At 52.8% G+C, this 15,676-nt stretch overlaps 6 protein-coding genes across 6 annotated transcripts; 2 read left to right on the forward strand and 4 right to left on the reverse strand.

Annotated features, from left to right (window-relative positions):
• Positions 1-633: 633 nt before the first annotated feature.
• N7498_009686 (putative AMP-binding enzyme) lies at positions 634-2,419 on the reverse strand (the record flags this gene model as incomplete). The annotated part of the gene is made up of 4 exons (XM_058456742.1): positions 634-1,539; positions 1,594-1,730; positions 1,787-2,051; positions 2,108-2,419. 4 exons carry the CDS (start codon positions 2,417-2,419, stop codon positions 634-636), a joined length of 1,620 nt encoding a protein of 539 aa, XP_058303641.1.
• Positions 2,420-3,003: 584 nt separating this feature from the next.
• On the forward strand, positions 3,004-7,669 carry admB (uncharacterized protein; the record flags this gene model as incomplete). The annotated part of the gene is made up of 3 exons (XM_058456743.1): positions 3,004-3,051; positions 3,099-4,710; positions 5,364-7,669. The coding sequence occupies 3 exons, from the start codon at positions 3,004-3,006 to the stop codon at positions 7,667-7,669; spliced, it is 3,966 nt and encodes a 1,321-aa protein (XP_058303642.1).
• A 463-nt stretch (positions 7,670-8,132) lies between these two features.
• On the reverse strand, positions 8,133-8,989 carry cdc31 (putative cell division control protein Cdc31; the record flags this gene model as incomplete). The annotated part of the gene is made up of 2 exons (XM_058456744.1): positions 8,133-8,603; positions 8,723-8,989. The coding sequence occupies 2 exons, from the start codon at positions 8,987-8,989 to the stop codon at positions 8,133-8,135; spliced, it is 738 nt and encodes a 245-aa protein (XP_058303643.1).
• A 454-nt stretch (positions 8,990-9,443) lies between these two features.
• Positions 9,444-11,099, reverse strand: N7498_009689 (uncharacterized protein; the record flags this gene model as incomplete). The annotated part of the gene is made up of 1 exon (XM_058456745.1): positions 9,444-11,099. The coding sequence occupies one exon, from the start codon at positions 11,097-11,099 to the stop codon at positions 9,444-9,446; it is 1,656 nt and encodes a 551-aa protein (XP_058303644.1).
• A 398-nt stretch (positions 11,100-11,497) lies between these two features.
• Positions 11,498-13,111, reverse strand: N7498_009690 (ssDNA-dependent ATPase MGS1; the record flags this gene model as incomplete). The annotated part of the gene is made up of 1 exon (XM_058456746.1): positions 11,498-13,111. The coding sequence occupies one exon, from the start codon at positions 13,109-13,111 to the stop codon at positions 11,498-11,500; it is 1,614 nt and encodes a 537-aa protein (XP_058303645.1).
• A 409-nt stretch (positions 13,112-13,520) lies between these two features.
• On the forward strand, positions 13,521-15,281 carry N7498_009691 (kynurenine--oxoglutarate transaminase; the record flags this gene model as incomplete). Its single annotated transcript, XM_058456747.1, has 7 exons — positions 13,521-13,708; positions 13,768-13,836; positions 13,909-13,993; positions 14,049-14,154; positions 14,215-14,287; positions 14,340-14,931; positions 14,991-15,281. The coding sequence occupies 7 exons, from the start codon at positions 13,521-13,523 to the stop codon at positions 15,279-15,281; spliced, it is 1,404 nt and encodes a 467-aa protein (XP_058303646.1).
• Positions 15,282-15,676: the final 395 nt, after the last annotated feature.

Genomic DNA, 15,676 nt, shown 5'->3' on the forward strand with positions numbered 1-15,676 from the left:
ACGCATCGCACAATGCTGACCAAAGGCGCTTCGTGGACGCTCACCTTACCTAAACCAATCGGCCCTCGGACTGTTACGGTGGACGATGACACGCACATTTGTCACGTCGGGAGCCCGAGCATCCGCGCGTAGCGCATATGTATCTACTAGTAAAATCTCATGCACATGTTATTAATCCCGTGGTTAATATTTGCCAGCACCAATAAGCTCGGAATTCAGTTTTGTCAAAGGCTCTCAAGCAGCTGCATTCGATTGGGTTTGCCTTGGTGGGGGCCCGGCCTTAAACGGACGCCCGAGCCCCGAGCCTTTGCTAATCCGGGGTTTCGCGGTCATTGATGACGTGACCAGTTTTGCCAACTTGACAACGGGCCAAGGGGATATCATAAGTGGGTCTAACTAGGTGGTTATGACTGTTCGGGCATATTCCAAAGGACATTTAGAAAGAGGCCTTGGAAAAGGAATCGAAAAATTTAAAGACATTCCTAGAAGGTTTAGGACTAAGAGAATAAAGTGTTCAGGTCCATTCATTCGCAATATCTGTCGCGTTGAGGCGACTACAATCAGATCCCGGGTCACCGAGCCCCTCTCGTATTAACCGGATATGGATCATTGTAAATGAACACGCCAAACGGCCTAGTCAAACAAAGCAGCAATCTCGTCGTTGTAAAGATTGAGGGTCTGCAACCTCGATACGCTTCCCTTGTCAGTCCTAACAAAAGGCTTTCTCTCGTCAGCGATGATGATACGCTCATTAGAAAGCTTGACACAATCATGGCACCGGTCATTGACCTTTCCAATATACGGCTGCAAAGAAGAAAAAAATCCGTCGCGATCATTCCTTTCTGCCGCCTCGGGATACAGCTCAATAACCAGGACTGGAGCCGGGCGATTGCTGCCTCCAATCAAGGCAGACTTTACCGCTGGATGGGCTTCAATTACAGGCTCCAGGGCTGCGGCATATAACCCATCCCCATGGGAAAGCGCCAAGTAATCATCTGTGCGACCGACAATTTTCCACAGTCCTTCGTAGGTTGGATGTTTCTCCCACAGGTCATTTGTCTCGAAACGATCACGGTCCGGATATATCTCAAAGATCTGGGGAGCAGGGGACCCAGGTCGACGGACATAGACCAATTCATAGAGATCATTGGCGCGCTTCTCGAATTCAATGGGTGCATTCTCCTGGAACTTCACATAATTCCATGCGTCTCGCTTGTCGTGCATGGCCATCGGATATCCACCACACTCGGTACTACCGATCATACAAACAACCGGGGTATGGGAAGTCAGTTGGTCGCCTGCTTTGGCAGCTAGTGTGGCACCCGCATAATAGATAATGTCGAGTTGTCTCAGGGCATCGAGGCCTTCCTGTGTCAGACACATCTCTTCAATTATGGAAGGTGGGAAGAGACCGGCTTGCACCCTTCCATAACGCAGAATATCCACGAGAATGTCAGGCGAAGGGTGTACAGGTGGGCCAACGACCAAGGTAGAGTGCAAGAATGAAGTCGTTGCCAACGCCATTGCAGTTCCTAGCAACTAAATGAAGTCAGCAAAGAAACGTGACGGAAGATATGGTGGGGAGTCACCCACATGTAAGGATGGCAGCGGCGTATACGTCCTTCGATGGGTAAAATGGTCCTTTATGCCTGGCTCAATGCCTGACAATACTCCCACTCTATCAAGGGAGGCCATCATATGATGGGTCATTGTGATAGGCTTCGGGTTTCCTGTGTAGTGTGAGCATGCGCATGAGACTGCCTTGAACGGTGTCAGGATAACCAACCAGTGGTGCCCGAAGTGTGGAATACCATCCATGGATCATACCGCCCGTCTGCCCAGGACTTGGGGTATATAAATGGCACGGCTTCTGCTTCCTGCATAAAGTCTTCGAGGTCAGGCACGGTGATGACTTGCACGTGCGGCGCATCATGAAGTATGGTCTCAATATGATCTGCCATCGACGACGGGCGCAAGTAGAGCGTGCATTTCTTTGCGTTGAGGACGTGCATTTGGGCCTTGCCTGTACCTAGAGGCGAAGGAAGCACGATCTAAATTGAGTGATAGTCAATAACATTGCTTCGTGAGTATATCCGTACCCACATACCACTTTCTGCAACTTTGCCGCGGCGACTGCCAGAATAGAGTAACGAAGATCCTTGGGGCCGGCATAGGCAAAGCACTGAAACGGATCGGAAGCTGGAGGCAAATTGTCGTTCAACCATTTTGCAGCATGGTTTGCATAGTTGTTTAACTGCCAGAAGCTGATGTCCTTGAAGCCTAGCGATAGGTCGTGATCGTTTACGGGCACTGACGCCCAAGGCTCGGAGGGGCCATTGTGAGCTCGGCTCTCAATGACCGAGACAAGGATTCTTTCTCCATGCTTAACACCTGGAATATGAGAAACTGGCTTCGTCATAGTGACAGTATGGGGTGGATGTGAGTTTCAAGTTGGAGAAAGGACACAAGGAGGGTTTTATGTCCTGGGGGATGCCGGTCTCCCCTCAGCCGCTCAGCCTGATGTTAGGCGACCCATTCAACCCCGCATAGCGGCAATTTCCGATTCGAGGTGGGTTTTATGGAAAGCAGTAATACAGAAAGACAGGCCTCGGGGGTGAGTGAAGTGTTTAACCAGTGACAGCCTTCGGAGTTGAGCTCGGAAAACGACACTCTGTTACTCTCCAGGGCTATAGTGGAATCAACATCAGTACCTATCGACTTGAATAATCAACCTTAGAAGCATGTTCATGCTACAGATGGTATATGAAGTGGCCACATTACCTACCAGGAATCTAGCCTTTCCCCATCAATGAAAGTAGTAAAAGATCCATGGGATCAGTTCTCATGTTGGTGCCACAGTCGAAAAAGTGCCCTGAGAAACAGTCAGCTACCGGAGCCGCACGCGCCACCGCCTGCGGCGATTCAGAAGCATATCAATCTCGACTTGTCCACCTCATATCCACCCCACGCGTCTACCCATGGAGGCGACTGCGGGTCAGATCCATGGCTGCATTACCGACGCGTAACGACCTTCGCATCATCCTGCATTTGGTAATCCATCCCTCAACCGTGCAGCACCCGCCACTAACCACATCCAGGATTATGACTGCTTCTATGCCTCGGTGTTTGAAGTAGAGCAACCGGCTCTCAAATCACTGCCCCTAGCAGTCCAGCAAAAGCAGATAGTCGTGACCTGCAACTACGAGGCGCGACGACGCGGCCTGCACAAGTTACAGCTGATCAAGGATGCCAAGCGCATTTGCCCCGACGTTGTGATTGTCCTGGGTGAAGACTTGACCAAATTCCGCGATGCGTCCAAAGATCTTTATCTATTTATCCGCAGCTTCATCTGGGGCGGGCGAGTGGAGAGACTGGGCTTCGACGAGCTCTCTTTGGATGTGACCGAGATGATCGACTACAACGTCGGACTGCTGAATGCAAATACTCTGGCAACTTCCTTCTTCCATTTAGATCAACAGGACCCCACAGTTGGCTTTATCTACGATGCAACCAAGTTCGTTGGCTCTACTTATCCACCGATAGCGGCGAAAGCATCTGCGAGTCCCCCAGAAGCACTATCGCTGGAGATGAAACTGCTGGTCGCCTCCCACTTGAATGGATACCTGAGAGGGCAACTTGAACACGAGAAAGGCTTTACGGCTACTGGAGGAGCTTCTACCTCCAAGCTACTGGCAAAGTTAGTCGGCAGCGTCCACAAACCCAACCAGCAGACCACTCTGCTCCCACCTTATGAGGCATCCCGGGATGAAGCCGCAAGCAACGTCCTCGAGTTTATGGATGCCCATGAAATCCAGAAAATCCCGGGCATCGGATCAAGACTTGCACAGAAGCTACGAAGCCGGGTCACTGGAAAGAACGCCGGCGACGAGAAGGTGACGGTGCGACATGTGCGACTCTTTCCCGACATGGGACCAGCGCTACTAGAGAAGATACTCGGCGGGCCCGGGGCACCTAAAGGGATCGGCATGCGCGTATGGGGTACCTTGCATGGAGTGGACAATGCAGACGTGCTCGAGGCACGCGACCTACCGACCCAGATCAGTATCGAGGACTCGTACGGACGAGGACACCTGGAAAATATTGAAAGCGTACGGCGAGAACTGACGATCATTGCAAAGAGTCTGATCCGACGCATGAGAACCGATCTGATCGACAGGACCGAGAGCGATGCGGCTGGGCCTCGGTGGCTGGCCCACCCGCGCACCCTCCGATTATCCACGCGCCCTCGAAATCCACCGGAGACAGACGGAGCGCGCACATACAACGCCAATCGCATTTCGCGGTCAGCGCCGCTCCCTACGTTCGTATTCAATGTGGATGAGAATATCGACGCGCTAGCCGAGAGGATTGTGGGCGAGCACGTTTTGACCATGTTTCGAAAACTTCATCCCGAAAAGTCTGGTTGGGATCTGAGTCTGATGAATATCGCCGTGACCAACTTGGTCGAAAGTGCGGGGGACCAGAAACAGAGCAGCGGACGGGACATTGGGAAAATGTTCCGGCAACAGGAGACGGTGCGAAAGGATTGGACGGTGCACGATCCCGTTGCTGACCGGGCGCATCTAATGCAGCAGCCTGATGTACCCGATGTCCCTGTTTGGACCCTGGCTGCGCCGCCGGATACAACGGATGGGCGGTGGGAGGATGGAGAGGAGGAGGACGACGATGGGTCTGTAGGAACCGCAGAGTGTGCGATCTGCGGAGCTGCGATGCCGCACTTTGCTCAACTAGCGCATCAGATGTATCATGCCGCCGAGGATTAGATATCCAAACATCCAAACATCAGTGGGAGACGAAGTAGAAGGTATACAAATCGCCCATATGGACACGGCCAAGGGATTCCAGAGCAGGTCCACCAGCACGAGTGAAGGGACTGGGAAAGAAGGCATCACAATTCTTCAGCCAAGAATAGCAGTGTTTCATGCCTTGCCAAGCCAAATCAATTTTGGATTCCTTTCCTTGGCGGCTCAGCCCCAAGTTCCACCGTCGTTTCCCTTTGCTTGGCCGATTCGCCTCCTCTACATTCCCTCATTCTCGCATTCGTTGCTTTTTCTTTACTTGGAGCGATTTCGTTGATCACCTCTCTGACATCTCCGTCCCCAATTTCCCGAAGTGGACCCTGCCCTGAATCCGGTCTCCATGGTCGCGGACCTGGACCCTTGAACTTTATCTGGAGACCCTGATCTCCCTGCCCGGCGTGTCCTACATCCTCTCGTTCTCCGGCAATGAAACTCTTACGGAGCGTGCTGCCCTTTTTAGGAGCAGTTTCGACTCTATTCACACACGTACAAGGCACGTCCCACCCTCCGTCCCGTGCTAGGACACTGCTAACCCGCGACCAGCACGATCTCAAGCTTCAGAAGCCATTCGCCAGGTCACGCCAATCGACGATCCTGTTATTGGCACCTCTTCTCACCGGATTGACCATCTCTCACACTTTGACCTGACCTTCGAATTACATCGCGACGCCCGGCGCATAAAGCTGGAACTCGAGCCAAACCACGACATCTTGGCCGACGATGCTTACGTGCAGTATATTCGCCCCGATGGCACCCTGGGCGGGGGCGAGCCTATCCAGCGACATGAACACAAGGTCTTCCGTGGCCGCGCCCTGGTCGGTTCGGGCAAGGGCAGATGGACTCCCACCGGTTGGGCCAGAATCACCGTGAAAAGGGATGGCCCAGAGCCGCTGTTCGAGGGTGCGTTCAGCATCGACAACGACAAACACCACATCGAGCTGCAGTCGACCTACCTGGGAAAAAAGCGAGCGATCGATACTGATATCGAACACCGGGCACACGAGTATATGGTGGTCTATCGGGACTCTGATATGATCCGCTTCCAACACTCCGAGCTCAAGCGGTCGCTGTCCGACTCCTCAGGCTGTTCGGCGGATAAACTCGACTTTAATGCCGACCTGAGCAAATCGATTTTTCCTTTTGGAATTGACCGGCCTGAGGGCAGATGGGGGTACACTTCGTTAAACTCGATGTTTGGGCTGAGCAAGCGTCAATCCGACACAGGTGGTTTGTCCGGAAACACGGGCGGCGTGAATCTTAAATCAACCATTGGCGACTCAGCCGGGTGCCCCAAAACGAAGAAGGTCGCTCTCATCGGAGTGGCCACGGACTGTAAAATGACCGATTATTTCAAGGCGACCAACTCCACCCCCAAGGTCGCGGCCAAGGATTTTGTCATCAACATGGTGAATACCGCGTCGAGCCTCTACGAGTCATCCTTCAACGTTTCCATCGGTCTACGCAATCTGACCGTGAACGAATATGAGTGCCCTACTACCGCCAATGATGCTACGCCGTGGAACGTCGATTGCAACGGCGGCAATATCACTTGGCGCTTGAACGAGTTCTCCAAATGGCGCGGTGACCACTCGGATAACAACGCCTACTGGACTCTCCTGACGGCTTGCCCCACGGATTCCGAAGTGGGTGTTTCCTGGATGGGCCGACTGTGCACCTCCGGTGTCACGAGCGATGGTTCTAGCTCTGTATCAGGAGCCAATGTCGTCGTTGGCACCGTGGGGTCAACGTGGCAGATCTTCGCCCATGAAACGGGCCATACCTTCGGCGCTGTACACGACTGCGACTCGCAAACCTGCGCTCAGGGATTGGAAGCTTCCTCTCAATGCTGTCCGCTGAGCTCGTCGACCTGCAACGCCAATGCCAAGTACATCATGAACCCGTACGCAGAGTCGGATATGACGACTTTCTCACAGTGCACCATCGGCAATATCTGCTCGGCAATCGGCCGCAATAGCATCAAGTCATCCTGCCTCTCGGATAACAGGGGCGTCACGACCATCACCGGCAGCATATGTGGTAACGGTATCGTTGAGGCTGGCGAAGAATGTGACTGCGGCGGCTCCAAAGGATGCGGCAATAACCCTTGCTGCGATGGCAAGACATGCAAATTTAAGAACAACGCCGTCTGCGATGACTCCAACGATAGCTGCTGCTCCAGCTGCCAGTACTCTGCCGCAGATACCATCTGCCGCGCAAGTACCGGCCCATGTGATATCGCCGAGAAGTGCACCGGAAACTCCAGCGCTTGCCCAGACGACAAGTACGAGAAGGACGGGACATCCTGCGGCTCCACAAAGGGTCTTGCCTGTGCCAGCGGCCAATGCACCAGCCGAGACTACCAATGCCGCACGGTGATGGGCAGTCTATTGAACAGCAACGACACCTGGGCCTGCGAGGATACAAACGCCCCATCGTGCAGTCTCGTCTGCGGCTCCCCCGAGCTTGCTCATCAATACGGCAGCAACACGTGTATCGAGATGAACCAGAACTACCTGGACGGTACGCCGTGCGATGCAGGCGGCACATGCAAGTCCGGCCAATGCCAGGGCTCATCCGCTCTCGGTTGGATCCGCCAGCACAAGAACATCGTGATTGGCATCTGCGTTGGTGTGGGTAGCCTGATTGTCCTCGCTTTGCTGTACTGTCTCATCAGCCGTTGCAGAATGGCCAGAGCCAGGCGCCGCATGGCCAAGGCTCCTGGGCCGTATCCCGGCTATCGAGGACCTCCGCCGCCAGGTCGCAGGCCTCCTCCCATGCAGCAGTGGCCCGGATATCCCACTACTGGGTACCAGAATATGCCACCGCCGCAGCCACCGCGTTATGGTTAACGACTGTTTTCATTTCATTGTTCATGTTTGATACTGTTATGTCCTTTGCATTCCTGTCTTGGTATCATAGGCAGGACTGGTCTGGGAGGGCTAGGTTTTCATTTGGCGTCTATATTATTTGATCTATGGGATTGGCATTATCTATCTTCGTTGTGCCCTCGTTGGAGGGATTTTGAGTTATAATACTACTCTGTAAATGTGTCCAATGATATCTGGAACGCCGGGTACCATCGGCTACGAATCCACAGTCACCATGTGAATATCACCTCTCAATCCATTCTACAGTACGTCAGATATCTACGTAGCAACAAAGGGAAAAACCAGGATATCCATTCACAGAGATGTCAATTCATAATCTCGAGGCTTCAGTATTGAACAGAAGGAAGGGAAAAACACCCAGACACACAAATAAACAAATCCAAACACCTTATCAAAACCCATGCTCAGGACCAACCCCAAATTCCTACTGCCAACAAATGCCCACAAAGGCCTCACGAGTAACACCGCCCACACCCTCAAGGTCAAATTCCTCAATCATAGCCCTCAACTCCTCCTCCTCAAGCCCCGTCTCTCCAAGCTCACGCGCAACACGCCTCAAATCCTCAAGATCGATAAAACCCTTCTGACCCTCATCGAACAGCTCAAAGGCACGGAGAATCTCATCGCGCGGATCCCGCTCGAGAATCTTCAGTGCCGTGACGGTCTGGAACGAGGACAATGGCATGAGAAGGTTGGAGGGATGCTGGGGGTTTGAGATGTTGCCCTTGGGGGCAGCGGCGCCTTGCTGTTGCTGGACTTGCGGGCGGGGCACGCCATATGTTGTGAGGAGGGAGATGAGTTCTTGCTTTGCGAGGGTGAAGCCGAGCGCGCGAAAGGCGACGCGTAGCTCGTGGTAGTCGAGGTGGCGGTCGCGGTCGAGGTCGAAGAGGGTGAACTGCGTTTAGTTAGCCTTCTTTGTTCCTGGGAATCTGCGTGAAGAGAGGCGCTTTATCGAGCTTTGTCTCCCAAGATAGATGTTTTGCAACATGAAACACGGGCAGGAAAGTCACGTACGGCTTCGTTAATCTCCTCCCTCTGCTCTTCGGTCAACCGGCTGAGCGGATTGGTATCCTGTGCGGGGGCATGAGACTGCGGCGCAGGTGGAACAGCCTGCTGATTCTGCTTGGGGCCTTCAGCGTTGAACTCAGGAGCGGAGGCGCCGAGACCGCGATGCCGCGAGAACGAGGACGCGCTGAAGGGCATGGCGTTCGCGTTGCCCGAGCGGTCTGGGAGCTTTGTGCCCGCGTACGAACGCGACGCGAAAGGTTGGCCGGAGGCCATGGTGGAATTGCTGGGGGTGGAGTTCACGGAGGATTCGAAGAAGGATGGGCTCGCGGCCCGAGGTGGAGTCGTGAGATGTTGGCGGTGGAGGATTCTTGACACGCGCGGAATGCGTCACCACGAGGACATTTTAATCTCCTTAATTTCAAGGTCAACTAACTAGTTACAGCAAGAGCTGGAAGAGTGCGTGGAATCATATGTACACAAAAGCAAGGGGTATCCAGCATAGCCAAGGTGGAAGCAACTATCTACCCAACCGTAAACAATGGAACGCGCGCCGAGTATCGACCACTTTCTTTCCAGCGCCGCGAAAAACGCTCAGATCCACAACCGTGACATGATTGTCGAATGTGTATGTTCACACACTAAGAATAGAAAAAAGACAGAAAGAGCAATGGCCGAGAGGATTTCAATATCAATCAATCGTGCCCGGAAAATGCAGATGCTCGCGATATTATTGGGTATTGTCAAAGAAGCAATAGTTCAGTTCATCACGGTTCACTTCCTGCCAAACGCTCTCAATCGAAACCATCATCTCCAAACGTGTGCGCACCGTCGGATCAAAGATGTCATTAAGCAAGGCCGGGTCAATCGCCGATGAATCTGATGTTTCGCTCATGGAGATGTTGTCCGACACGAAAGGCTCTACCTGCGGCTCCGTAGAGGATGACTTCAGGCTGTCTTGAGAGACCGATGGTTGATTTGGAAAGACGACAGGCCGCATCAAATCGGCATTGACAACTGAGTCCGAGTCGTACCCTAGCCCGGAAAACGGATCGCTTTGCCAGCCCGGCATCATAGGAGACGGGAGCCAGTGGCCGTGATCTCCTGTGCTCGTCGAAAAACTTAATTCGAAAAACCGTGTTGATGACAGAGTGGGTATCAGCTCTCTGAGAATTTGTTTGGTCTTTCTCTTGTTGGTTTGCTGGGGACTGGACGACACACATATGACAACGCCCCACATGGTGCTGTAAACACATTCCAACTGCGGTTCGAGTGTTCGAAAAATCCTGGCGATCGGCGAGTTCGGCTCCAAGTCCAGCAAGCCGCCAACGACTCGATAATAGAGCGCGCAGGCAACCCAGAGTGGATGAAGAGGGCTTTTGGTCCGCGGTCGATATTTGCCATGACAATAGCTGTCCTGTAAGTCTTTCCGGCGCAGCGCGTCGTATAGCTCAACAGAAAAGACTTGAGACATCTCTGCCAGGTTTTGAGAGCCGGTGAACAAAGCCAGAAGAATCGTCAACCGTGCCGCGTCCAGGTCATCCGAATGCGCGTAAGCACAAGTCTTTGCCATGCAAGAAATGGCGAGGAACAACTTCGCTATTTTAAGCGCTTTGTGGACAAGGGGATGGGAACCATAGACCTCTTCGAGGCTCGAAAGCTGAGTGCACTGCACGCACATGATCGCTTTGGCCAGAAACTGTTCAAGGGCCGCTTTGGTGGTCGTTGGCAAATTCAGATCTGCGCTGGTCAGATCCATGGCCCATGTTTGGGAATCTCCTCGGGGCGATTGGCGAATATTAACCACGACACTCAAAGCTTCCGCTTTCTGAAAGGCTCTCACTCCGAGAGGGTACAGTGCAGCGAATGTCTCATGGAAAAAGGGGGGCAGAGGCTCTATTGAAGAGTTGTTTGAAGAGGTTATAGCTGGCACCAGCAAGCTCAGCTGCGCTGGGTCTCGAATGCACTTTCGACCATTAGAACTGCATGGATGACAAATATGAGTGGGATCGCATTTCTTCTTGCTGCGATAACACCAAATGCATGCACCGCCGGAGGTTTTCAGAAGACGACTGTCATGCTTCTGCTTTGCAATGTCTTCTCTGGACCGGACTCTTTTCTCACGGTAAGTGCGTGGATGCGTCGGGTCCTCAAATACGATGTCGAAGGATGTTTCCTCCGATGCAGGTTTCGCGGCAGAGGATGGCTCGGCGAAGGAAAGAGAATGAACTTCCAAGTCTCCACTAAGAGAATATGATGTATTTTGACATTCAATCGAAGTCCATGGAATGGAGGTCCGTGGATATGCATCCTGGTAAATTGTGGGCCAGTTGCGGGGTTGGTCATTTATGTCCACAGGGAACACCCAGCCCTGCGAGTAGTTCATCGTCATAGCAATTGCTAGTTCGTGAAAAAAGAGCGGGTAGATTTAGGGCAAGCTGGTTTGGACCGTGGACCAGCCACCCACGTCTGTTGATAAAACGAATGATTAACGAGAGATTGCAAGTCACTCATCAGAAAGCGTTCAAGATGAAGCAAGATTCTCCAGAAGAAGGGACTGAGGGCGTTCGAGCAGGAACGACCCTGGTGATTATGTAACAAGGTGTTCATCGCTGTCTCTGGGGGAGGCATAGCCGCTGCCTAATCGGGGAAGGCGTCGACCATGATGAGTTCAGTTCGTAGTCAAGCTCCTGTTTGACTGGTTTGTATTGGGGGATAGCATGGCAGACCGTGGAGCAGTACCAGGTATACTGTGATGTTTGTGAACGGGTAGAGCATTCAACCTCAGCGCCGCGTACTACTCAGATCAGGATCTCTCAGCGAGCCCAGGTCCAGCTCCTCCAGAAATTCACGACCAAGAAGCGGCTCGGGAAGATACTCTTGCTGAACCTGGCCGCCAAGATAGTTGGGATTGTACTTGTACTCTTTCCCATAGCCGAGCTCCTTCATCAACTTGGTCGGGGCATTCCGGAGGTGAATAGGAATGGGCAACCCTGCAACGCCCGGCTCATCCAATGCTGCAAAGACATTATTCAGACCACGGTACGCCCTCGTGCTCTTCTTCGACAAGGCCATGGCGACAGTAGCATGGGCCAAATTGATCCGTGCCTCGGGAAGTCCGATCTTCTCGACGGCAGAATGAGTGGAAATGGCGAGGGTAAGCATGCTGTTGTCTGCCAGACCGATATCCTCAGAAGCAACGACAATCAACCGCCGGGCAATATAAAGAGGATCTTCACCAGACTGTATCATGCGAGCCAGATAGTACAGCGCGGCATCAGGATCACTACCTCGGAGGGACTTGTGGAAGGCCGATATCGTGTCATAATGCTGATCACCAGCACGATCATAGACCAGGGTTTTGGTCAAGCCCCGTTTCAAGTCCTCTTTTGTCATCCCCTGCCTTTTTGACAACTCCATGGCAAGTTCCAACAAATTGAGCGAGGTTCGAGCATCACCGTCAGCGAATCTGGCGAGATATTGGATGAGTTCGTCGTCCACCAACTCTGAGGGGCTGTAGCTTGGGCCTTCCACTTTCAAAGCTCGCTGAAGAATCGATACAATGTCTTCATCCGTGAGCTTGGCCAACGTGAACGTCCTGCACCGAGACAGAAGGGCATTCTGGACCTTGAAAGACGGGTTTTCAGTGGTGGCGCCAATAAGAGTGACTTGGCCACTTTCCACGGGCCCCAAGAAGACATCCTGTTGAGTTTTGGAGAACCGATGAATCTCATCACAGAATATAATTGTCTTCCTCCCCGTGAGACCAAGCTCACTGCGAGCTTCGCCGAAGATCTTCTTGCACTCTGCAACCCCCGAGCTGGTGCTGTTGATCTCCACGAACCGGCTTCCAACCATAGATGCAATCACTCGGGCAATGGTAGTCTTGCCTGTTCCCGCACTTCCCCATAGTATCATACTCGGTACCCTGTCTTGCTCGATAAGTCCGCGGAGGACTCCGTTGGGACCGACGAGCTCCTGGCCACAGACTTCTTCGAGATTCTTGGGTCGCATGCGTTCTGCGAGCGGGGCGGCTTTATGAAACGCATTCACTTTGGGACGCTTTGCCTGTGGTTCCGCCGCCTCCCCATTCGGCGGATTTACTCCATGTTGCTGTTCCCGATACGGTGTTTCCTGGCCCAGTGATCTCTTGCCATTGACGGGACGTGGAGTCACAGCGCTTGGACGTGATGGGGATTCTTTAGAGAGACTGGACTGGGCGGAGGCTTTGCGAGCAGACGGAGGTTGGAATATGCTTGCCACGGGCCCTTTATGGGAGGATGATAGCTCCGCGGGGGAAGAGGACGGCTCTTCAATGAAGCTTTGACACCCGGAGTCGATATGGTCGTTGATCTTCAATTGCGGGACGATTTTCTCGCAGATCGGACAAGATACCATATTGACCTAGCTCTGGAGCGAGCAGAATTGGACAACCTTCGAGAACGGTAATCGCAGATCTTCAGCTCCAATTGCGGAGACGCGTCGAGCGCGACCGATACGCGATGACTAATCTCGGCCTGGACTCCGGAGGGGTTGATGCCTTGGTGCCTGGTGAAGTATGGTCATCATACTGGGTTCTGTGAGGAAATATATGCAATTAAAATATTGACATACTTTGAGTGTAGACTATATCTCTCTAAGGACTTGGATTTGACGGAAATGCTTTGTACGTTGCGCTATAAAGGTACAAACGTACCTGTTAGATAATAGCGTCGCATCGCCCGAGCTCGGAGCGGAGCACGCCATTTGCGAGCCCTGGATGACTCTCCCATCGCAAACACTTGGGCTCCTCCATACCTCTACTCTCATGATCCCTGGTCACCCTATTTTATTCGCCCTCCGATCTGCGCCTTACGCCTCCAGATTCCCCGCGTCCCTTTCCTCGGCCTTACCCCGCCTTACTGGCTACGGCGCAAGAGCAATGTCGGCAACAGCTGCGCGGCCTGATCCGTTCCGGCCAGCAAAGAGAGTCGCTGGTCAGCGACAGGATGTTTGGTATGACACGCAGCTTCGGAGCATTATAGGGAAGATCTAGTCCTAATCGGTGGTTTTAGGTCCATTGTCAATGAAGCGGCCGCTGCGTCGCCTGTCCAGCCGATTGTGAACATGGGCCAAGGATTCTTGTGAGTAGACGAAAGCCCCAACCGGCAAGGTGATCTTGATACAGGAACACTAACATTATATTTTCCGCGCAGTGGCTACAACCCTCCCAAGTTCGCTATTGACGCTGCAAAGGATGCGCTGGACCGGGTGGAGTGCAACCAGTACTCCCCAACAAAGGTAGATAAGGAAAGGAGCTTTCGGGCATATGGGATAGCCGGCTCACGATACGTAGGGTCGTCCTCGCCTCAAGAAGGCCATTGCTGACGCATACTCGCCTTTCTTTGGGCGGACCTTGAACCCCGAGACCGAAGTTTCCATTACCACCGGAGCGAACGAGGGTGAGAACCTATGGGACGCACATGCCAATGTATTAGGGCTAATATTTCGATATAAAACAGGCATGCTGAGTGCTTTTATGGGGTTCATTGAGCCCGGCGATGAGGTCATTATCTTCGAGCCTTTCTTCGACCAGTAAGTCCATTTCTGTTGGCGATTTGTCCAGCATGCTGAACGTTTCGAATAGGTATATCAGCAATATCGAGATGCCCGGAGGTACCATCCGATATGTGCCTCTCCACCCGCCCAAGGACGGTGCTACACGCACCTCTCCTGCTTCCGAATGGTCCATTGATTTCCAGGAGCTGGAGAACACCATCAACTCCAAGACTAAGATGATTGTTCTGAACTCTCCTCATAACCCCGTTGGCAAGGTCTTCTCGCGCGAGGAGCTCCAGCGAATTGGCGACCTTTGCATCAAGCACAATCTTATTATCCTGTCTGATGAAGTCTATGACCGTTTGTTCTATGTTCCTTACACCAGAATCGCCACTTTGTCTCCCGAGCTGTACGAGCGCACCCTCACTGTTGGCTCCGCCGGAAAAGCCTTCTATGCCACCGGCTGGCGTGTCGGATACCTCATTGGCCCCGAACACTTGATCAAGTACGTGGCAGGTGCGCACACCCGTATCTGCTACAGCACTGTGTCGCCTCTCCAGGAGGCTGCTGCCGTTGCTTTTGAACAAGCCGACAAGGTTGGATTCTGGGACGAGAGCCGCAACGAGATGAAGCAGAAGATGGAACGATTCTGTGAGGTGTTTGATGAACTCGGCATTCCCGTACGCGAATTCGTCTTATGATTCTGCAAACCTGTGAGCTATGCTGATTTTTATTCCAGTACTCCGATCCCGAGGGTGGATACTTCGTGCTGGCCAACATGGCATCCGTGAAGCTCCCAGAGGATTACCCCTTCCCAGCGCACGTGGCCAGCCGCCCTCGCGACTTCAAGCTCTGCTGGTTCCTCATCCATGAGGTGGGCGTGGCGGCCATTCCGCCTACCGAGTTCTATACGGACGCCAATGCTCACATCGCCGAGGCTTATCTCCGCTTCGCCGTGTGCAAGAACGATGATGTTCTCGATACCGCCAAGGAGCGACTGCGGGGCCTAAAGCAGTATATCTCCCAGTGAAAAGTCTGTTGATTTTCATGTACTCCCTTTCAGGTCCAATGGATTTATAGAGGCAGGGATCTGCTGGGCTTAGAAGCCCTCAGCATACAATCAGATGCATATTCAAAAAGACTCAATCGATACCTTCCAACCAATGAATATAAGGGCTACAAGCGAAAGCTAAGTGATGAGTAAATTGAGCTACATATGACAAAAAAGCGACTAGATATTGAATGTTCTCTGAATTAAAGAACTAAACTACCTATTATGGCGCGGCACTCAGCCCAACACCGGACTAATCATACATCAGGAATTTGTTAAGAGGCCGGAGGGGGGCATCACTTCCTCCTCTCAGTCGACAAGAATATCAATCAAACGGGGACTGGAACCTTGGGACAACGTACACGCCCGCATAT

This window comes from Penicillium cinerascens (assembly GCF_028974065.1).
Source record: "Penicillium cinerascens strain IBT 15544 chromosome Unknown scaffold_4_segment0_segment1, whole genome shotgun sequence".
In the NCBI taxonomy this organism is placed as follows: domain Eukaryota; kingdom Fungi; phylum Ascomycota; class Eurotiomycetes; order Eurotiales; family Aspergillaceae; genus Penicillium; species Penicillium cinerascens.